This window comes from Balaenoptera ricei, chromosome 10 (genome assembly GCF_028023285.1).
Source record: "Balaenoptera ricei isolate mBalRic1 chromosome 10, mBalRic1.hap2, whole genome shotgun sequence".
Classification (NCBI taxonomy): domain Eukaryota; kingdom Metazoa; phylum Chordata; class Mammalia; order Artiodactyla; family Balaenopteridae; genus Balaenoptera; species Balaenoptera ricei.
Genome location: NC_082648.1, coordinates 90,930,534 through 90,955,058, shown reverse-complemented (window position 1 = coordinate 90,955,058; position 24,525 = coordinate 90,930,534). Strand labels below are relative to the sequence as shown.

Genomic DNA, 24,525 nt, shown 5'->3' with positions numbered 1-24,525 from the left:
TAAAATGACTTTGGGGACCTGAAAGGGGCAGTGGATAAGGAACTAAGTGGTTAAGGAAAAGGGATATACATAATGAGTATGAAACCATGAAGGGCATGGATAGGATGTAGGATAAATAGTCCAGGATAGAGTTGTTCATTAAATTTTCAAATACTTGAACGAGAGGGTACCTCCCTTGACACTGAAAATAGGTAATTTGGGGGCAAATAAAAGGAAGTCCTGCTTTCAAAGGACACAGCAAATGTGAAATTTGTGCAAAAGGAAATACAGATTAATAATATAAGTAGATTAAATAAAGTTTTACACTAGTCACTTTTAACTATTTTCTACATTAAAACCTACTGGTAACTGTGGTCTCTTTGGTAATAGTTCTCAATGGGTGCTGGGTAGAATCATATTAGAATTTAATGAGGGATCATGGTGGTGTAATCTGAAAACCCTCTGAATAAATCTGATATGCTCCCTCTTGCCTCCACAAGATGGAGTGATTTAGATAAATTAATGGATTCTTGATGGGTTATTAGGGGAAGTGAATATCCAGTGTATACAGATATTCTTAATATTCATGACCTTAACCACATGGTCAGACACAAAGTCACTGAGGCTGAAGGATCATATATCTGAACCCACATGACAATGATACTCTCACTAAGTTTTTGGATAAGGTTTATATTTTTTAACAAATACGATGTTTAGCAGTTCCAGAAAAGAAATATTCACTGAAAATGTGAAAGTCTAAACTGAGATGATATAAATAAATGGTTTAAATAAATATACTTAAAAAATAAAATAACAGTAAGAAAGACACAAAATGTAAATAACCACCTACAGTGGCCAAACATTAAAATAGCTTAAGAATACAGTTTATGAAAGGCCAAAATAGGTTAAAAAGAAGTCAACAGAGCACTAAATAACCTGCTTTCTTATGCAGAAAATCCTCCTGGAAGCTAGTCAATAGTAAAAATCTCTAGCACTTTTATGAAAATAGTGCTTACTGCTCATTCACTGGAACAAACATTCTGTGTCAACTCTGTGACAGCTTGGGTTACAAAGACTGTTTCAGACATACCTTGCTTTCAGAATAGTAGACAAGGCTACAGCCAATAGTTTAAAAATCAAATGAACATTTGCTAATGAGATAAAATACTTAAAAATGGGGGTTGGGGAAGAGGAGACAAATGGACTACAAAATCCACACAGTGAGAGGCATTTTCTTTGTGAAGTTCTGATTTATATTATTTGGTGGAGTGTTTTTAGTTACTTTTTAGTCTATTTTCATATATACTGTATAACATCCTGTTTGATATTGGGAACGTAATAAGAGGAAAATAGACTGAATTTGGATGTTAAGATGAGTTGCTAAGGCAAACAAAAGATCTTCTGAGTGGTCCTTAAAAAAAAGAAACACACAAATGTATTTGTTCTTTGTCACAGTACTCATCCATGCAATTAGATGAAACTGCTGCAGAAATGAAACAAAACAGCATTCAGTCAGAAAGTTGCAAGAAATATTTCACCATTATTTTATCAAGATGCTAGAAGGCACTATGAACAGAGGAAAGCAACCACAGCAGCACACTGCAAAGTCAGAACTGCACTGGTAGTAACGGCATTATTGCTTATGTAGACGTGGGTTTTATCACACTCTCCTATGAAAACCAATAAAAGGGGTTTTGCTCTTTTACTACGGAGAAAGAACGGCAGAGCCAGATTCTACCCAGAAACGATTCCCCCTTCTCTGTTACACAGAGAAGGATTTACAGTCATTTTCCATTCAGTTAAATGCTGTGACTTTTTGAAATCCTATACTAGAAGCTTCCTCTGACTAGTCTTCCTACTTCCAGTCTCATATCCCTCCATTCCTGGTTCCACACAACTGCCTGTTATATCTTTGATATTCTTTTTTTTTAAATTTTATTTTATTTGGCCACGCTGCACAGCATGTGGGATCTTGTTTCCCCAACCAGGGACTGAACCCGTGTCCCCTGCATTGGGAGCACGGAGTTTTAACCACTGGACCACCAGGAAAGTCCTGCTGTTATACCTTTGTAAAGCAAAAAATACGATGTTACCACCTTCCTGGATAAAACCTCTAAAATCTCCCCGAAAGGCTAAAGCTCAAGTTCTAAAACAGGGCCTAAAGGAATCTTCATTTTGTCGCACCTGCCTTCTTTCCCAAACTCATCTCCTATTACTCCTGTGCATTGTGGGTTCCTCACACTTTGAACTAGTCTCTTTTCTGTACATACCAATGCTGCTTTCCACTCCTCTGTTCTCTTAGGTGAAGACTTTCTCTGACTTTCTCTACACCAACCAATCACTCTTCCAGGTTGCTGCAGTACCTGGCACATTCCTCTCATATGGTGCTTACCATAGTATCCTACAATTATTCCTTTGTATGGAGAAGTCCACAAGACACTGTATTCACCACACTGAATTCACAGACAGCACAAATATTTGGCCTTTCATTAAACATTTATGGGGTACCTACTATCTGTAAGATACTTTGTTGAAACACTGGGGATCCAAAGATGAAGACAAGATTTCTGACCTAAAGAAACTCAATGTCTACAATAAAAGTTTGATAAACAAAAAGTTACAACATAGCAAATGTCAAAAGTATTAACAGAGATAAGTAAAAATGGTACAAAGCAGAGAATGATGAACTCTACCTCAGATGATCTTCACACAGATGATGCTTAAGGTGATCTTCAAGAATACATAAAGCTCACTATGCTAACAAAGATGGGAGAGGCATTCCATGCAAAAGGAACAGCATCTGCAAAGCTATGGAGATATGCCAAGGAACAGTGCAGTATAATCATGCAAAAGTAAAGAATTTAGTATGATTAAGCAGAAAGTGCCGGGTAGGGAGTGGATTTAGGATACACTATAGAGGTAGGCCATGGAGGTAAAATTTAGATTTTACCATGTAGGTGACAGGGAGTCACTGAAAGTTTTATAAGGGGGAATGACAATATTATATATGTATTTTAGAACAGTCCTTTTCTTAGCCCTGTGTAAGACAGAATGAAGAAAACCTGACCAGAAACAGAGGGATAGGATTATTTTAGTAGTTTATTAAGAGAGACACAGATTTGGAAATCCCCCCAAAGCAGGCTGAAGCAGAAGCCAAGTGAGAGGAAGAGACGGCTCAGGAAGCAATGCAAAGTGAAGATGGGGCCAGAGAGAGCTTTACGGAATGCTAGCAAGTCGATGTGGACAAAGATACGAGTTAGCAACTCAGACTGAAAAGAATGAACAGAGAGGTAGGTCAAAGGAAATCTAAGGGTGTGTTGTAGCACAGAAAAAATGACAGTGGTCAATAGTGTCAACTGTTAAGAGAGATGTCATATGATAAAGACTAAAAAATACACATTCCTTTTGAAAATTAGTTAATTTGTGACCTTCCTGAAAGCATTTTCAGTGGCATCTGGGGAGTGGGGAATGGTGGAAAAGCGTTGCTTGCAGCAAGTTGAAGCCTGAGTGGGTAATGAAGATACTGAAAAGAACAAATCAGTCTTTCAAGATGTTAACATGTGAAGGACAGTGACATGAAGATGTATATAGATTGAGGAAAACATAGGGAGAGTTGACAAACAAAAGAACAGAAGGTAACAACTGATGAAGCAAGTCTTCTGAGAAGACAGGAAGGGAAAAGATCATCAGGAGAGGGAGACTGCTTAGCTCCAAGCTAAAGAGACACCTATTCCTCTGAGACTGAAATAAATGAGACAAAAGTAAGTGTATAACAGTGTGGGGCTATGTGCTGAGAGAGTTCAAGCCTTATTTATCTCTGCAACTCAGCTCCTTCCCTACCACAATGCCTAGCACACACTGGGAATTAATAAATGTGTTAAAAGGTAGGGGCTGGGGAGGAGGGGAGTACCCCACAAAGGCAGGGGGTTGTTTTACAAATTATTTTCTTTTATTAAACTATGTAAGGCTTGTCTTTAGGACCCCTTATAAAGTACACAATTTGCAGGGCAGGTTATAAAAATTTAGTTTTGTCAGCACTCAACAAAACAAGTCAGTAGCACGAGCACAAGTTAACCAGTGGGTCGCTATCAGTTGGAGATGTAGTTTAGCCTGGCACAGATGGCACTTGGACGGCTTTTTCTGTGCCAAGTCTTCCATAAAATTTTGGTCTTTGTATCTTGCCCCATTTCAATTTTCCTTTTTAATCTTGTCTCTGTGTTCCTAACCCAATTTGATTGCTGTTTGCTGTCTCTGCTTAGTGGTCTGAACTTTGTGCCTTGGTCATGGTACCTTAACTTTCAAACTCAGCTTTGAACATCTTTAAGAGGAAAGTTCAGTCACTCTGATAAATTATCTTAAATTTATTTCATTTTGATATAATCTGCCTCCAAACCCAACCCAAACTCTAAAATCTGATGACTTATGAGTTGAATATGGACTACAAAATTTTTTGGCGGGTGGGGAGCAGAACGTTTTAAATTAGAATTAGTTGACAGCATTTAAAAACTCTCCTGAAAAATCTGGGTGGTTTGGTAACACTGGCCACATGCTCCTTCATGGTAACAATCAGCTGGAGCTAAATAGCAGCAAGGTCCCTTTTCCAGTCTCCCACATTCCCCTGTTCCTCCACTCCCAACCCACAATCTCCCCAACAATTAGCTAAGTGTCAGTTTTCATTTATCATCTTACGTTCCGTTCATTTGACTTACTTTATTACCAGCCTGGCACTTTGTAGGCATCTGAGTTTGTAATCCTTGATAAAGAAAGTAAATAATATGAGGGCAGAGACCTTGCTTATCTTGTATACCTTTGTATTCCCAGGGTCTAGCTCAAAAAGTATTTGTTGAATAAGCAAGCTTTTATTTCAGAAGAATACTTTTACTATTAAATCAAACTAAAAGGAAAAGCAGACGAATATATATAGAATTGTTAAAGATCAAATGAAAAAGATACAATTTTGCTAATATGGGTTTGGGGCTCAAAGTTAGGACTATGACACTGCAAATACTGGGTCCCAGGGGGAACAAAGCTAACCATTTCAAATTAAAAACAATTAACAGATTCATTTATCAATGTATATACCATATTTGTTACGACACCAACTCATCAGTAAGGTGATTGATTATATTTATATATATAATTTATGTATTTAGATATATAAAATTATTTAGATATATATTTAGATATGTAGTTTATGTATTTAGGTATGTAATATATATTTAGATATGTAATTACGGAAGAAATAAACTTCATTTTTCCCCTCTTAAAAACTTTACATGTACACAAGAAATGCATGCTCATTGTAGAAAAATTATACAATACAGAGAACTAAAAAAAGTCACCAGTCATTCTACCACTTAGAGGTAACAATGTATAAGATTTTGATGTATTTATATTTTGATAAATACTTTTTAATGAATAGATACACATGTGTGGTTTAGATTTACATGTATATATGTGTGTGTGTGTATATGATCATACTTTAAATACAGCTAATTTCTGATCTCAGTAAAATCGATTTAATTCAGCCAGTATTTGCAGACTACTATATGCAAGGCACTATTCCAGTCAATTTCAAGATGTAGTATCTTTTTTCAGTCATAAAATAACTGAATTGTTTAAAAGAGCAGATGTTAAATAAACTAGTCTATGAGAACAGTTGAAGATAATTACAGTTGACCCTTGAACAACACAGGGGTTAGGGGTGATGGCCCTCCATGCAGTTGAATATCCTCCTATAACTTTACAGTTGGCCCTCCATATTTGCTGTTCCACATCTGTGGGTTCAACTGACTATGGATTGCGTAGTACTGTAGTACATATTTATCAAAAAAGAATCTGCATATAAGTGGACCTGGGCAGTTCAAACCCATGTTGTTCAAGGGTCAATTGTATTATGAGAGGAAATATGGCAGAATGGAAAGACAGCTCAACTGCATGAGCTTGGATAAGACCCTAGCCTCATTTATGACACTGAAATAATAATAATGTTTACCTTAGAGAGTCCTTATGAGAATTAAATGAGATTATGGCATAGAATGTTTGGCACATGAATACATAATAGTTGTGTTTATTATCATTGTAATGATATTGATCAAATTATGTTGCTAATATACCATCTTAACAGTAACTGAAGTGGTTGTACCAATTAGTCAGAAATGAAGTTTAAGAATTCAATGAATGCAACTGAATAACAAAAAACCCCAAATAATACGATTAAAAATTAGGCAAAGGACCTGAATAGACACTTTTCCAAAGGCATACAGATGGCCAACAGGTACATGAAAAGGTGCTCAATGTCAATAATCATCAGGGAAATGCAAGTCAAAACCACAATGAGAGATCACCTCACACCTATTAGGATGGCTTTTATCAAAAAACAAGAGATAACAAGTGCTGGCAAGGATGTGGCAAAGATGGAACCCTTGTGCACTGTTAGTGGGAATGTAAATTGGTACAGCTACTATGGAAAACACTACGGAGGTTACTAAAAAAATTAAATATAGAACTACAATATAATCCAGCATCCCACTTCTGGGTATATATCCAAAGGAAATGAAATCAGAATCCCTATGAGATATCTCAACTCTCATGTTCATTGCAGCATTACTCACAATAGCCAAGATATGGAAACAAGCTAAGTGCCTATCAACAGATGAATAGATAAAGGAGGTGTGTGTGTGTGTGTATATGCATGCACGTGTGTGCACGCACGCACACACACACACACACACACAGTTGACCCTTAAGGAATGCTAGGGTTAGGGACGCCTACCCTTTATGCAGTCGAAAATCTGTGTATAATTTGATAGTCTGATCTCTGATTCTGTGGCTCCACATCCACAGATCCAACTAACTGTGGGTCCAACCTACCATGGATCATGCAGTACTGCAGTGTGTATTTACTGAAAAATATCCATATCTAAGTGAACCCGAGCAGTTCAAACTTGTGTTGGTCAAGGGTCAACTGTATGTAAAATCAATATTATTCAGCCATGACAAAGGAAATCCTACTATTTACAACAACATGGATGAACCTAGAGAACATTATGCTAAGTGAATAAGCCAGACAAAGGCAAATACTGTAGATCTCACTTATATGTAGAATCTGAAAAAAAAAATCAAACTCATAGAAACAGAGAGTAGAACAGTGGTTACCAGGGAACAGAGGGTAGAGAAACAGGGAGATCTGGTCAAAGGGTACAAGTTATAAGATGAATAAGTTCAGTTATAAGATTAATAAGTTCTGGGGATCTAATATACAGCATGATGACTATAGTTAATAATACTTTATTATACACTTGAAATTTGCTAAGAGAGTAAATATTAAGTGTTCTCACACCACACACACACACACACACACACACACACGTAACTATGTGAGGTGGTGAATGTGTTAATTAACCTGACTGTGGTAATCATTTCACAATGTATATGTGTATCAAATCATCATGTTGTATACTTTAAATATATATAATTTTATTTGTCAATCATACCTCAATAAAGCTGGCAGGGGAGAAAAGAATTCAACTGACTGAAGATTTTGAGAGACGTGAGTGAAGTTTTTCACTTCTAAGTTATCTCTCTCACAAAACTAGGGTACTTAAAAAAGTGTAATATAAAATCTGCTTAGTTGGGACTTTTACACTAGTACTTTTATAAACTAGGAGATGCAGAAAGAAATAGTAAGAATATCTGAATAACTTGGTTAAAGTTCCTTGTTTGGAGAGCTTTTGTAGAGCAAAATAATCCATATAATTTAAGGAAATATTTTAAATTGTTAGATGTATCTCAGAAGACAATCACTTTATACATACTTGTAAAATAGTATTTATTATAGTATAGTTACTTTTTAGTTTCTCTCTACTTCTGTCTTACCCTCATCTCAAGGGTAAGAGGTTTATCTTATGCATTTATTGATTAAAGAACTTAATGAAGAAACCAAAACTCCTATAGCTTTAATTCCAAGAGGAATTAAAAAGTGGAACTAACCCAGGCCTTTGCCTGGTTATCAAAATATTAGCACCTGAATTACTTAAGCAGATTTTTCAGAATGGCTCCAGGTCCTGACTCATCAAGATTAAGAAGCCTGGGTTAAGGAGACAGAAGGCAAAGTTTAAACATGAGCGTGTTTGGTAGTGTATCTGCCTGCATGTCCCAATGAATTCAGAAGCATGTAGAAAATGCTTTTAAATTATTAATTTTTATTATCTGCTCAAGGCCTCTAATGGAACAGATAGAGAATAAGCTCTGAAAAGAGTGGAATGAGATGGCCACTAATAACAGAAACATTTCTCAAATTCCCTCAGAAAGATGAAAAAGTAGAGGGCAAAGAGAGTTTAACCTACCTCTCTCTTTGCAAAGGACAAAAAGGAATTCAGCAGCAATTTGCTTGACTCCCAGGTCAACGTGTGTCATGAGGCGCACCAGCTTATTTCTCACAGTTGAGCCAACTTCAGGTCGATTTGTCACATCCCTCAGTGGTGGTAAAACCTAATGGCACAAATGCAAAACCATCATCAATCGTTTAAGTATTAGAGTAAGCGAGAATGGTACCAACCGAGCTTAGTTTTGTAAGAGTAGAAAAAACATTAAAAAATAAATAGGTTTACTTCCAAATAGAATAAAGCTAAACAAAAAACAAACCTCAAATAATTTCATGCCTGTAATGAAATTTCATTTGAAGTGAAACATCTCTTCACTGTACCACCATGATATATTCAAACCCATTCCTGAGTTTTTACTCATCTCAGCACCTGGAATGCCCCTGCTGCCTCTATCAAAATCCATGTTAAAGTCTGGGTCAAATTTCTCTTTCTTCCTTAATACCCTGACTCATATTGATTTTTCCCTTCTTTTAATTCCTGCAGCATTTTCATTATTTACTAAAAAAAAACCAAAAACCCTGTACATATGTTTTCTAGTTGTTTTCTTTTATAATAAAATGGTTATTAATTATTGAGTACTTCCTATGTGCTAGTTGCTGTAATAGATGATATGCATACATTCTCTATAATCAACCCTCACAGGAACCTTGCAAAGGAGGCAGTAACATCACTATCATCCCTATTTTATAGACTGACCCTCCGAGGGATTACATAACTTGCTTGGTTTATCTGTTTGTTTGCTCACTCACTCACCCATCCATGCATCCACCCAGACCCCTCCTCTTTTGGTTCTCCACACTGGTTGCTTCATCTTAGCCTCTGTGCCAGTTCTCTTTTATCCTTTTGTTTTTAAGTGCTGGAATATTCAAGGGTTAAGTTCTTGGGAAACATTTCTTTACTATTTTCACTCTCTATTGGTGATCTCATCCAGTTTTACGGCTTTGTATGGTCTCTATTTACTGATAACTCCCTAAAGTATACGTCTATCTTGATTTCTTCCATGACCTCCAGACTTTTATAGGCTTCTCAAATTTAGCATGTCCTAAGCAGAATATTGAAGCGCCCAACAAAGCTGTTCCTTCTACAGTTTTCCATCTCATTAAATAGCAAGTCTGTTCTTCCAACTATTTACTGCAAACACCTTGGAAACAGCCTTGATTCCTCTCTTTCACATCCCACATCCAATCCATCAGCAAATTATTCTGGCTCTACCTTTGAATTATATCCATAACCCAACCACTTCTCACTATCTCCTCTAGTATTACCAAATTCAAGCTACCAATATTTCTCATCTGAACTATTACCACAGTCTCCTAAGTCATCCCTGCTTCCATCCTGGTCCTTCTATGATCTATTCTCTACATAGCAGCTAGGATGATCCTTTGAAAGTCAGATCATGTCATTCCTCTTCTCAAAGTCCTCCAGTTCCCATGGCTTCTCATCTCACTCATAGTAAAAGACGAGGTCCTTCCAAATTCCTTAGGTTTCACATAATGTGGCTTCCTGCTACTTTTCTGACTTAATTTCTATTATATTCCTTGCTTACACTGCTATAGTCTCACAAACCTCCATGGAACTCCTTATACTCACCGAGCACTTTCCTACCTCATGGTCTTTGCATTAGCTGCTCCCTCTGCCCAGAAACTCTTTTTCTGGAAACTGGCTTGGCTCATTCCCTTACTTTCTTCAGGTCTCTGTTCAAATGTCATTTATAGGAAGACATTCCCTGACCACCCTATATAATTAACCTTCAGCATTCTCTTTTTTTATCCCCCTCCCTCTGCTTTAATCTTCCTCATAGCACTTATCACCACCTAACACAGTATATATTTCTTTCTTTATTGTCTGCCTTTTTCCACAAGTCAGTTCCATGGGGGCAGGGATTTCTTTCTGTTTTGTGTACCGCTCTCAGTGCCCGGCATATTACAGGTTTCAATAAATATTTGATGATTGAAGGAAGAATGAATTAATTCAAGTAACTTTTTAAAAGTGCCTTCTATAAGCTAGGCACTATGCTAGGAAATGAAGATAGACACAAAGTCAAATTATAATTTACTATACCAGACTCTTTATGTGTATGTATATTATTTTTTATTTAATCCATTCAGCTGACTTCCTTCCTTCCTTATCTCTTTCTATACTGAGTGCCTACCATGTATCAGGAGGTACTGGAGGCCCTGGAGATACAGCTGGGAAAAAAACCCAGAAACTAAATCTCAGAAAAACTGAGTAATCTGCCCAAAGTGTTTATAGAATCCATGTTTCAATATCTCTGGTAGGATAGAACAAAATTCTCTTTGTGCCCGGTAGGCACAAAGTAATTGCACAATAAATTCTTATTATTTGATTCAGCCAACCATACTGAGTTTATCTCCCATTTCTAGAGGAATGAGACATGTAACAAATGATTTCATGTGGTATGTACCTACAGTTCCAGAGTATAGTATCTATTAGTAAAGGTTATCGCACAAAAATTCTCTTAGGTATGTTTTGGGTTCCTTAAGTTTTTGAAGTGAAATTTTGTAGTTTTTATTGTTACATATCATGCCCAAACTGCATATGTATGGAGCATTTCTATTTCCCCCCAAATACTACCCTCCATTAAATTTTTTCTTTTCTTTGAGAAATCTTGTCCAGTTCCTCTTTCAAATCCATAGAATCTTCATCTCTTCTATTAGCCTCTCCAGATGAATCCAACCTGAATCAGTAATTTCTACCATCTGTTCTCTTTCTACCTGCCCAAATACTGAATACTCAAGACCAATTTACTTTGGGTACGCACAAGTTGGATTTAATCAGGTATTAACTATGGGGCACAATAATTAATTAGCCATGGTTCCATTTACACTATTATCAAAGTTAATCATCTGTTACTTTAAGTTCTGCCCTTCTTGATCCTCATAGTCTATAGTGCATCTTCCTCAGAAGGAAAGTTGATTTCTGTATTGTGCCTTGTATCTTTCTTTAGTTGTCTTTTACTTGTCATGTCTCCTTCTTTATCTGTACTGTAGTATTTCTTTGAGGATAAGGAGTGGGTCTCACAATCTTTTGTATCTACATAATGTATACTCCAAGACCTTCATATAAATAATCTATTTAACAAACAGATTTTGGGGGGGCTATCCTGGTTAGAGATGGCAAAATCTAAACAGTTTAGTTGAACGTGGATCTCCTCTGTGAAAAAGCTAAAATATAGAACACAAAGTATTTTCATTTATTATTCTCCACCAAGTCCTCCTAGTCATGATAGAATGTCTTAAAATAATCAAACTTGGAAATGACCTTAATTCATCAATTAACTAATTTATTTTGCTTAAATGATTATTCATGCTTTGATGGTAGCTAGTCTTCCAATAGACTATAAATTCTTCAAAGATAAGAGTCCCTACTTTCTAATTTCTCCTTATCAGCAATATCTATTAATGTGCTCTACACACAGTAAAGTGCTTATTAAATCTTGACCATAAACATATGGGGGAAAATGAACCTAGTTAATTTATTAAGAGAAATTCTATATGGCAATAAATGAACAATGAGGTGAATGGTGGTACCATGTAGTGAATGAGGAAAGAAGGGGAAGACAGAGGGTGGGGAGGGATGGGAAATCAAGAGATTAGTTTGGGATACGTTAAACTTAAGATACCTACTACACATCCAAGGGGAGGAGATGAGTAGGCAGTATGTTATATAAGTCTGGAGCTTAGGGAACAGGTCAAGAGTAGAGATAGAAATTTGCGAGTCATCAGTGAATAGATGACTTTCAAAACCATGACTGTTGAATGAGACCAACAAGAGAGTAGAAATGGAGACAAAGATAATATTGCCTTGGGGAGCTCAAACACTGCAAAGAAGAAGTTCCCTGTTGTGTTCTAGACACCAAGTGAAGAAGGTACTTCAAGTAGGAGAGAATGCTTAATTACATCAAAATGTTACGGGGGAATAAAAAAAAGATTTGAGAACTATTAGATTTCGCAATATCGGGTTGATGATGTTTGACAAACACTTTTGTAGTAGAATGAAAAGCATGAAAACCTAATTACAGTGGGTTCGGAAGAGAATCAAAATTAGTAAAAAGAAGAGAGCGGGTGAGCACAGAAAACTGTCCTGAGGAACACTGCATAAAGAAGAGAAGAGAAATGGAGAGGCAGCTTGAGAAGTGGGATTAAGGGAAGGTTTTTCTGCTTTTAAGATGGAAGATGTGTTTGGGTGCAGACAAAAATGATCCAGTACATTAAAAAAAAAAAAAAAAGATTAATGTAAGAAGAAAGAGAGGGAGTAAATACAGGAGCAAAGTTCTTGAGGTGAGAGGGAAAGGTATCCAGGATACGAGTGCAGAGGCTGGCCACAGAAGGAAGCAGGGACAATTCATCCCTTGTGATAGAGGGGGGAGACAAAGGACATGGGGGTACAGATAGATGCAGAGAGACAGCAGATGCAGAGGCAGAAAGATGACTTCTTACCATGAACTCCAACTACTACCATCTTACTCCAAACCTTCATCATCAGCTCTCTTTTGGGCTGGTCTCCTCACATCTACTCACACTCCTTTAGTCTATCTTATATATAGTAGCCAGAATATCTTTAAATATAAATGAGGTCACATCACGTCCCTTCTCAGAACAGTCCAATGCTCTCCCTTCTCACTTAGAAGAAAATCAAAAGTCCTATACAACCTTACGTTATTTGGTTCTTGCTTACCTCTTTTACTTCATCTACCACTCTCCCCCTCGCACAATGTTCTCTAGCCTTCTTGCTTTTCCTTAAGCATACCAAAGCATCCTCTCATCCAGGGACTTTGAAGTCGTTCTGTCTGGTACACTCCTCTTCTAGAATATTCACAGAACTATTCTCAGAGAATATCCTCTTCCAGATATTCTCAAAGATCCTTTCCTTACTTATCCAAGTTTCTGCTCAAATGTCATTTCCTCAGAGAGGCTCTTCCTTATTCCCTTAAGTTTTCCCTTCCCCTGTATCTTTCTTCTGAACACTTATCACCACTTGCCATTGTATCATACATTTATTTGTTTACTTTTTGTCCCCCTACAATAAGGGAAACTCCACAAAGCAAAGACTTCATGTGTATTTCAATGCTTAGAATACAGCACACAGATCTCAATAAACATTTGTTGAGTAAATGAATGAATGAGTCAAAAAAATAGACAGGGTCACTTATTTGTGGATTAGGAAGATTTCAAAGATTTAACACTAACTTTTTTGAGTTTCTGATATTCTGAAAGAAAACGACTGCGAAAGAATTCGACTCATTAATTTTATGTTAAAAAACACATATAAGATTAACTTTGAGATGTTAATATGCATTAAACAGTTACCTGATCTTTGAGAAATTTTCTGATGTTTCGATGGGCTCGGGAACATTCTGTTAATAAGCTGAGAACTGGAGTTAGACCCTCTCTATAGCTGCTTCCCTACAAAGAAAACCATACATGCTGCATTAGTTTACTTTCTAACAGTTTACTTTTCTTCATATAACTGAGTATATTAATACTCTTTTTTTTGAGAGGGAGACACTTTATGTTACCAAAGCTGTACACAAACTATTTTAAAAATTATTTTCCTAAAAATATTTCCATTTCATTAGTTATCTTCATGTTTACTAATGCCCATTTTTATCCTTCCTGGATTTTTCTACATTTTGTAGGGCCCTCACTGGCTCAGCAAATGGGCTTAAACAAGGCGAAGGTTTTGATGACCAACCCATCCTAGCTTGCTGCCTTTTAATATAGATACTCGACAAAGCAAGTGACAGAAAAGAGAAAATAAGCAGCTTACAACAAATGGAAAGTTGACAATTTTCTTTTAAAGATGTCTTTTAGGTGTTATGGAAAGTAGTTATCATCAAGTTTTGGGGGGAGATAATTTTTACTTCTAGAACTTACAAAATACCTACATAGAAAAGTAATTACTTTTTCCTTTGTTTTCAGGCACTAGTCACAATTTTGGTGTCGCATCAACACAATTTTCAGCTTTAAACAAATAAATTCACTTGGTTTCAGCAATTTATCATTTACTACAGTAAAATGCTTTCCGGAGTATAAATAATTATTCAAGATGTCAGCTATAAAAAAAAAGCTTAGATTCAAAAATCACATCCTGTGATGTCTGTAATGTGTGTACAATTACATTCTTTAGAAGCATCTTCTCAATTTTATCTGTCTTACCTTGTCTATTCTCTTCTCCATAAAACTGAGTAAAACATGAATGGCCTCCATATTCATACCATTGTATACCATGGTATTATTTTTCAAAACTGTTTCTTTCTCAGCTGTTTTATCACTGGGCAGTTCATCTAGTGTCGTTGCTTCTGGGGCTGTTTCTTCATGGGTTAATGGACAAATGAGAACATCCAAACAAGAGACCGGAACATTGCTTAAAAGGTTGACTGCATTGCTGAAAAGCAATTTAAAAAGACAATATTTTAACTTGACTGACTAGTCCTTTAAAACACAAACATAATAAGTTCAGAAGTGACTTTTAGGAGTCAATTAAAATTCTTCTTTTTCAAAATGAGCCTTTAATATTATTTGGCATTTACTGAGTAACAGAAAATAAAGAGAACTGTTTCAAATACACACATGACAAATTAGAAAGAACAGATGTTAAATGGATACACACAATCATATGATGTCATGTCACTTTCTGAAATGCTAAAATAGGAATTAGTGCGCTTTAACACTAGCTCTTTAATTTTATTATGATACAATACTAGCTTTGCAGTTTTTCCTTGGGATTTTAAATCCTTCTGTGGATCCACTGGTGTCTTATTATTCCTTAGATTACAACATAAAGCATTTGAGAAACACTGTATATAAGCAGCTTATCACAGAGGCAACAACATTAAAAACCAAATACTGTAGGATTAAATTTTGTACTTTCTAGATATAGAAATACAATTTTTAGATCATCCCTTATTTCATAAGACATTTGCAGAAAATGGTAAATGGTGTTTTTCTCCTTCTCTTGTCCCCAGATTTCTTTAAAAGAGGCCAAAAAAAAAAAAGAGGCCAACATAGCTACTTCGAATCTCTATTCCCCTCGGCCTTTCTTTCTATGTATTAATAAAATAACGAGCCTGGGATGCGCACCAGTAGGGGGAACCCAAACCTTGTATTTTTTGGTATTCCCTAAAAATCTTGTTCCGTTGCTCAGTGTATAAGAGATTAAAATTAAAATTGTTAGTGTTTAATTGACACTAACAATTTAAAAATTGGACATGCTCTCAGTTCATATATTTTCCTTCATGCATTATTTCATATTTTTTCTTTTAAAAGGAGAGGTGGTGTTCTGTGCTAACTGGATCTTAAAAGGCTGTGCCTCAGAACTTCCTGATAAACAACAATGGAGAGACAGGCATTACATTTCCTAGTGACAGAGAAGCAGATCTAAAAATAACTGCATCCTGACTAAAAATAAACTCTTGCAAATACAATTTAAAAGTCTAACCACTTGGAAACCAAATTCAGGGCTTAATCTAACTGATGCTGTCTTAATTTAGCCCATAGTAGTTCCTTTTAATTTAGATTATAGTGACACCTTCAAATATAAAACAAAATAAACAACAGCAAAACAGAAATAAAATACAAAATATTTTCTCTCCTTTACCCTGAAGTGTGGCTGCATTTCCCCAGGAATGAATATTTCTTTTCTTTCTTTTTATATTACGGGAAAAAAATTCATAAGAACTCAAAGTTGAAAAAGTAGACAATGGAGAACAATAACTGGTAATGTAAAGGGCACCAAAAAATCAGAACCAAGAACAAAAATAATTTAACAAGTCCTATAAGTGAATGGTTCCTGGTAAAATACAAGTTATTTGGTTGTCCCCACTAAGAATCTACTGCTGCTGCTGCTGCTATTACTACTACTACTATTCAACAAAGTCTCTAATTTTGATTATTTGTAAATAATCACAATTGGCTGAAATACGATGCTTTTCCCTCAAACTTTCCTTTTAAAAGTTTTGCAAACATCTGTAGTTCCTTATCTATAGATAAAAATATTGCACTTCTGACTTAAGCATTTGGAAACAGTTATTAAATATCATAGATTCACTGGGGTTAAAAGAAAAAATAATAGAACTCTACGTTAGAATTACTTTCTAAAACTGTAAAAGCCACTTTGAAATGTTAGTTTTTTTTCAACACATAGAGCAATAGGCTGGAGTCCACCAGTAGTATGATTCTCTGAATCTACCATAGAGACCACACTGAAAAGTTTAAGGCAATGCATTTCATTACAATGGAATGCTTCCCTTTAAATTCATTTAAAATAAGCAGTTTCCAGGAACTTCGTAAATTTAAGAAACCAAATGTAGAGTTTGATTCAACAAATATTTGGAGGTTTTAGGCTTTTCAAGGAAAGTTCCCATTTTCTCGTTTCTTATTAAACAACTGGGTTCCCAAACAACTACAAAATTAATTTTCTGGCTCACTGTGTTTGAGCTATTCTTTTTAAGTAAGGAAAGCCAGCTTTTTGAGCTGTCACTTCTCTGACAGTTTTATTTGTGGTAGAAGAGTGTATGAAATTCTCCAGCTACCAGGAAGTCAGTGACTATGCACAGATCCGCACAATGGTGTTTGCATTCCTACTCCAGGGGGTAGAAATACTGTGTATATTACTCTCCCCTTTTCAGCTTCCTAGAGATCATTAATCACTGGGACATGACATCCTCCCACTTATACTCCCAGCCCCCTCCTGATATGCAGATTCAAAAGCAGGGCCTATTTAGAGCTCCTTAATGCTCTGATTAAAGCCTTGATAGTTGTGGGAGAAGGAAGGCAACCTAAAATCCAGGCCTGTATCAGCTGAGGGGCTAAACATAATTTCATACCAGATGACACTAAGGAGCATGATAACAGTACAAGCAGACCTACAGCTGTTGGCAAACTTTCCTGGTCAAATGTATCTTCTTTACATTTGGGGCTCACATATCGTTTTTCATGGCTGGAAAATCTACTTAAATGAACCTCAAGATCTCCAAAAGATTTTCACATGTAAATACCTAAGTTTACTTTAGTCTAACTCAGTTCAGTAATTATTTATTAATTACTTATGCCAGGCATTTTTTAGGCAGGTATTACGAAGAAAGCAGAAATAAATCCCTGCCCTTCTGGAGCTTATTTTCTAGCATGTAGAGACAGTCAATTAAATGTAAGCAAACAAAAAAAGTTAATTGAATAGAAGGTGATAAATGGTCTGAGGGTAAAATTCAGGAGGGTAAAACAGGACATGAGAGTTTTAATTTTGAATAGGGTAGTCTGAACAGACCTCACTGAGATGGTGTCATTTAAGCAAAGACTTAAAGGAAGTTAGGGAGTGAGCCCTGTGACTACATGCGGAAAGGGCATTCCAGGAGGAAGGGCAGGAGCAAAGGTCCCAGGGCAGGAGCAGTGGCATGTATGAAGAACTGCAATGAAGTTGGTGTGGCTGAAGCACCACACATAGGGAGAGGAGTGGGACAGGAGCTCAGCTGGGTAACAGGGGGGCCAGATTGGTTTTACAGGCTATTATTACTTTAGTTTTTATCCTGAATGCAATGGGGAACCACTACAGGGTTTGGCATAGTAATATACTCTATCCTTATGTTAAAAGGATCACTCTGGCTACTGTGTTGAGAACAACTAGTAGGACGTCAAAGGTGAGGAAGACCAACCAGTTAGGGTGTTATTATAATAACTCAGGTGAATGAACATGGTGGTAACAGTGCAGTGGTCAGATCTGGATACATTTTGAAGATTTCCTGATAGGCTAGTTGTGGGGTGTGAGAATACAAGGTTCTAGCCTTAGCAAGTGGAAAGCGAGAGTTGCCATAAATTGAAATGGGAAACACTGCAGGAGAAGCAACATTTTAGGGGAAGAGTAAGAGTTTAATCTTGGATATGTTAAGTTTGGAATGTCTGTTATACTTCCAAATGGAGATGTTAACAGGAAGTTAACTGTAAGAGTTGGGAGATCAGGGAGGGAGATCTGGACTAGAGATATAACACGAGGAGGCATTAGCATGTAGATGGTATTTAAAGACCAAGACTGGATTAGATCAGTAAACGAGTGAGTGTGGATTGAGAGACTATGAGAGATAGGCCTGGGGCACTCTACCACCCAGAGGCTGAGTGGGAGAGGAAGAAATTACAACTAGTGAGGTAGGAGGGAAACCAAGATAGGATGGTATCCTGGAAGAAAGTATATCAGTAAGAATGGAGTGATCACCTGTGGTCAAATGATGTGGACAGATCAAGTAAGATGACAACTGAGAAATGTCCACTGGATTTAGCAACACAGAAGTGACCTTAATAATAGCCATTCTGGTGGAGTAGTGGGACTAAAACCTGAGTAGACTAGATTCAAGAGAGAATAGTAGAAGAATCAGATAGATCCTAGAGGAGGTTTATTGCAAAGCGCAAGAGAAGACTGGAGCAGCAAATCCAGGTGGCAAAGTGTTAACCCACAGGGACCTGGTCATTGTTCTCTAAGTGTGCTGTAGACATAGTCTCATTTCTGTATTTGTCCATGTTTTCTCCTGTTTAGAATGGTCTCATTCTTTAAGATTAGCTCAAGTCTCACTTTATTCTCAACAAATATTTACTATGCCTTGTACTAGATGCTAAGTATACAAAAATAAATAAAATATGCTTCTTTTCCTAAGAGAAGACAGCATAACATAATTTGTAGAGCAATGGGTTGAATTCTAAATTGCCTCCTAGAAAAGTGTGCGTTGGGCAAATTACATGACCTATTCTAGGCCTTGGTGTCCTTAATTCTAAAGTAAAGGGAAATAAATTTATCCCATCAGGTTGATGTGAGGATTAAATGAAAAAAGGCATGCAAAGCACTCTGCCTGGTACATAGTAAATGGCAGCTATTAAGGAGCTTTTGAACAGGAGACATACTATACTATAGGAGGGAACAGCAAATATCTGGAAGAATGAGAGAATATGGTATCTGTGGGGAAATGAAAACAGGTTCCTAAGTCTAAAGCAAAGGACAAGGCCTCTAAAGGACAGGGCCTTAGTAGGCATTAAGACAAAAAAAGTGTATGTGTGAGTAGAGTGGGGAAGGGGGATTATAAAGGGGATTGCCATGATGAGATACATGTTACGGCCAAATGGGTTACTGATGACCTTAAACAAGAGTTGTGCTGGCAAAGGAGTAGGTGCAGAAGCCAGAAAAACAAATTTCCCAGATGCCTTTGCAGATCATTAATAAATGCATAGTGACAAAAGAACTTTGCTCTTAATCATAAAGACAGAGGGGAGGCACAAGAGGATTCTAAGCAGAGTTACTTTTTGAAAAACCACTCTGCATGCAGTGGAAAGGATGGACCAATCTGTCAGGTTAGGTAAAATTTTCCCACAGGACAGAGCAGCTTGAGTTTAGAACTGGAGAAAGAAGGTGGTCTGACAGATCTGGGGTTAGGTGCTTGAACACTGGCAGGACAGGACAATTAGGGAGTAGAGAGAGGTGAACCAAATGATGAACCAATGCTTTAGAATAGAGAGGGAAGAAAGGAAACCTTCAGGAGGCTTATAGGTAGGAGAAAAAGGAATCACCAGGGGATCAGAGGTCTGGATGAGGATGGAGAACAGGTAGAGTGTGAGTGAGGAAGACTTCCCTCATCATGCTAGACCATAGTGAGCATGTTATCTGAATTCTATTAGCAATTATTATTTGGATAATTAATTTACTGGGAAACTACTCAAAAACTATCTTGTGACATCTCTTCTATTTTTATCTTGATTGTTATTTAACTTTTCAGAATACTCATGTCTTGTTTCCCCATTTATACTCTATGTTCCTCCAGACTATGCACTATGGTGTGGAATCCTTCAAGAACCTAGCATGGTGCTCAGCTATAGTTCAGATAATATCTGTTCACCTAGATAACTGTTATTCACAGTGAGAATTAGGTTAAAGAGCTAAGAGCTTTAATAACAAAAAAAAGAAAAAAACCCTCTCCCCATTCTCTCCAAACTCTCCTTTTTCTGTATACCTATATAAGCTTGTTTATGTTTAACACAACACTCATCAAAACAAGTGCATTTATTCACTTAGCAGCCTCTTTTACCCCCTAGTTGGAGAGCCCTGGAGAAAAAAGATTATACTGTATTCATCTTTGTTGCCTCTAGAGCTCAACGTAGTGCCTGACACATAGTAAGTGCTCAGTTAATAAATATAAACCAAAATGAAATGGTCCAATTTTCAAACATTTATTAGAAGTCTGCCATGTGTAAGACATGCTTACTTTTTTTACATTTTACATTTTGCAATATGTGTATCAAATCAACACACTGTACACCTTAAATGTATACAATGTTATATGTCAATTATGTCTCAATAAAGCTAGAAAAAAACAGACATTATGCTTAGCACTGTAATGAGGTGTCATTAGGTACTAAACTGTCCCCTTAAATACGTGAGATAAAATGAACTGGTTTAAACAAAGAACAACAAAAAAAAGCAGGGAGGTAAGTACTTTTTTTTTTTAATTTTTAAATTTTATTTATTTTTTTATACAGCAGGTTCTTAGTAGTTATCCATTTTATACATTATTAGTGTATATATGTTAATCCCAATCTCCCAATTCATCACACCACCCCCCCCCCACCCCCGCCACTTTCCCCCCTTGGTATCCATACATTTGTTCTCTACGTCTGTGTCTCTATTTCTGCCCTGCAAACCAGTTCATCTGTACCATTTTTCTAGGTTCCACATATATGCGTTAATATACGATACTTGTTTTTCTCTTTCTGACTTACTTCACTCTGCATGACAGTCTCTAGGTCCATCCACGTCTCTACAAATGACCCAATTTCGTTCCTTTTTATGGCTGAGTAATATTCCATTGTATATGTGTACCACAACTTCTTTATCCACTTGTCTGTCGATGGGCATTTAGGTTGCTTCCATGACCTGGCTATTGTAAATAGCGCTGCAAAGAACATTGGGGTGCATGTGTCTTTTTGAATTATGGCTTTCTCAGGGTATATGCCCAGTAGTGGGATTGCTGGGTCATATGGTAATTCTATTTTCAGTTTTTTAAGAAACCTCCATACTGTGCTCCATAGTGGCTGTATCAATTTACATTCCCCCCAACAGTGCAAGAGGGTTCCCTTTCCTCCACACCCTCTCCAGCATTTGTTGTTTGTAGATTGTATGATGATGCCCATTCTAACCGGTATGAGATGATAACTCATTGTAGTTTTGATTTGCATTTCTCTAATAATTAGTGATGTTGATCAGCTTTTCATATGCTTCTTGGCCATCTGTATGTCTTCTTTGGAGGAATGTCTGTTTAGGTCTTCTGCCCATTTTTGGATTGGGTTGTTTGTTTTTTTGATATTGAGCTGCATGAGCTGTTTATATATTTTGGAGATTAATCCTTTGTCCATTGATTCATCTGCAAATATTTCCTCCCATTCTGAGGGTTGTCTTTTCGTCTTGTTTATGGTTTCCTTTGCTTTGCAAAAGCTTTTAAGTTTCATTAGGTCCCATTTATTTACTTTGGTTTTATTTCCATTACTCTAGGAGGTGGATCAAAGAAGATCTTCCTGTGATTTATGTCAAACAGTATTCTTCCTATGTTTTCCTCTAAGAGTTTTACAGTGTCCAGTCTTACATTTAGGTCCCTAATCCATTTTGAGTTTATTTTTGTGTATGGTGTTAGGGAGTGTTCTAATTTCATTCTTTTACATGTAGCGCTCCAGTTTTCCCAGCACTACTTATTGAAGAGACTCTGTTTTCTCCATTGTATATCCCTGCCTCCTTTGTCATAGATTGACTACAGGTGTGTGGGTTTATCTCTGGGCTTTCTATCCTGTTGCATTGATGTATATTTCTGTTTTCGTGCCAGTACCATATTGTCTTGAGTACTGTAGCTTTGTAGTATAGTCTGAAGTCAGGGAGTCTCATTCCTCCAGCTCCGTTTTTCTCCCTCAAGACTGCTTTGGCTATTCGGGGTCTTTTGTGTCTCCATACAAATTTTAGGATTTTTTTTCTAGTCCTAGTAAAAAATGCCATTGGTAATTTGATAGGGATTGCACTGAATCTGTGGATTGCTTTGGGTAGTATAGTCATTTTCACAATATTGATTTTTCCAATCCAAGAACATGGTATATCTCTCCATCTGTTTGTATCAGCTTTACTTTCTTTCATCAGTATCTTATAGTTTTCTGCATACAGGTCTTTTGTCTTCTTAGGTAGATTTATTCCTAGGTATTTTATTCTTTTTGTTGCAGTGGTAAATGGGACTGTTTCCTTAATTTCTCTTTCAGATTTTTCACCATTAGTGTATAGGAATGCAAGAGATTTCTGTGCATTAATATTGTATCCTAAAACTTTACCAAATTCATTGATTAGCTCTAGTAGTTTTCTGGTGGCATCTTTAGGATTCTCTATGTATAGTATCATGTCATCTGCAAACAGTGAAAGTTTTACTTCTTCTTTTCCAATTCGTGTTCCTCTTATTTCTTTTTCTTCTCTGATTACCATGGCTGGGACTTCCAAAACTATGTTGAATAACAGTGGTGAGAGTGGTCATCCTTGTCTTTTTCCTGATCTTAGAGGAAATGCTTTCAGGTTTTCACCATTGAGAATGATGTTTGCTGTGGGTTTGTCATATATGGCCTTTATTATGTTGAAGTAGGTTTCCTCTATGCCCACTTTCAGGAGACTTTTTATCATAAATGGGTGTTGCATTTTGTCAAAAGCTTTTTCTGCATCTATTGAGATGATCATATGGTTTTATTCTTCAATTTGTTAATATGGTGTATCACATTGATTGATTTGTGTATATTGAAGAATCCTTGCATCCCTGGGATAAATCCCACTTGACCATGGTGTATGATCCTTTTAATGTGCTGTTGGATTCTGTTTGCTAGTATTTTGTTGAGGATTTTTGCATCTATATTCATCAGTGATATTGGTCTGTAATTTTCTTTTTTTGTAGTATCTTTGTCAGGTTTTGGTATCAGGGTGATGGTGGCCTCATAGAATGAGTTTGGGAGTGTTCCTTCCTCTGCAATTGTTTGGAAGAGTTTGAGAAGGATAGGTGTTAGCTCTTCTCTAAATGTTTGATAGAATTCACCTGTGAAGCCATCAGGTCCTGGACTTTTGTTTGTTGGAAGATTTTTAATCCCAGTTTCAATTTCATGACTTGTGATTGGTCTGTTCATATTTCCTATTTCTTTCTGGTTCAGTCTTGGAAGGTTATACCTTTCTAAGAATTTGTCCATTCCTTCCAGGTTGTCCATTTTACTGGCATAGAGTTGCTTGTAGTAGTCTCTTAGGATGCTCTGTATTTCTGTGGTGTCTGTTGTAACTTCTCCTTTTTCATTTCTAATTTTATTGATTTGAGTCCTCTCCCTCTTTTTCTTGATGAGTCTGGCTAATGGTTTATCAATTTTGTTTATCTTCTCAAAGAACCAGCTTTTACTTCTATTGATCTTTGCTATTGTTTTCTTTGTTTCTATTTATTTCTGCTCTGATCTTTATGATTTCCTTCCTTCTACTAACTCTGGGTTTTGTTTGTTCTTCTTCCTCTAGTTCCTTTACGTGTAAGGTTAGATTGTTTATTTGAGATTTTTCTTGTTTCTTGAGGTAGGCTTGTATTGCTATATACTTCCCTCTTAGAACTGCTTTTGCTGCATCCCATAGGTTTTGGATCGTCGTGTTTTCGTTGTCATTTGTCTCTAGGTATTTTTTGATTTCCTCTTTGATTTTTTCAGTGATCTCTTGGTTATTTAGTAGCGCATTGTTTAGCCTCCATGTGTTTGTGTTTTTTACGTCTTTTTCACTGAAATTGATTTCTAATCTCATAGTGTTGTGGTCAGAAAAGATGCTTGATATGATTCCAATTTTCTTAAATTTACTGAGGCTTGATTTGTGACCCAAGATGTGATCTATCATGGAGAATGTTCCATGCGCACATGAGAAGAAAGTGTAATCTGCTGTTTTGGGATGGAATGTCCTATAAATATCAATTAAATCTATCTGGTCTATTGTGTCAATTAAATCTTGTGTTTCCTTATTAATTTTCTGTCTGGATGATCGGTCCATTGGTGTAAGTGAGGTGTTAAAGTCCCCCACTATTATTGTGTTACTGTCGATTTCCTCTTTTATAGCTGTTAGCAGTTGCCTTATGTATTGA

General features: G+C 36.6%; 1 protein-coding gene across 8 annotated transcripts in view; it reads right to left on the bottom strand.

The window, feature by feature from the left end:
• Nucleotides 1-24,525, bottom strand: part of RIC8B (RIC8 guanine nucleotide exchange factor B) — a 115,835-nt gene that overhangs the window by 32,923 nt on the left and 58,387 nt on the right. For all 8 annotated transcript variants that reach the window (XR_009505446.1, XR_009505447.1, XR_009505448.1 and 5 more), the window contains exons 5-7: nucleotides 14,546-14,774; nucleotides 13,697-13,792; nucleotides 8,328-8,472 (exon numbers count right to left, since the gene is read on the bottom strand). Coding sequence is in view for 4 of the 8 variants with exons in the window: in XM_059936818.1 (XP_059792801.1) it covers nucleotides 8,328-8,472; nucleotides 13,697-13,792; nucleotides 14,546-14,774 (470 nt within the window). In the remaining 4 variants the exon portion in view is untranslated. The remainder of the gene's footprint in view (nucleotides 1-8,327; nucleotides 8,473-13,696; nucleotides 13,793-14,545; nucleotides 14,775-24,525) is intronic.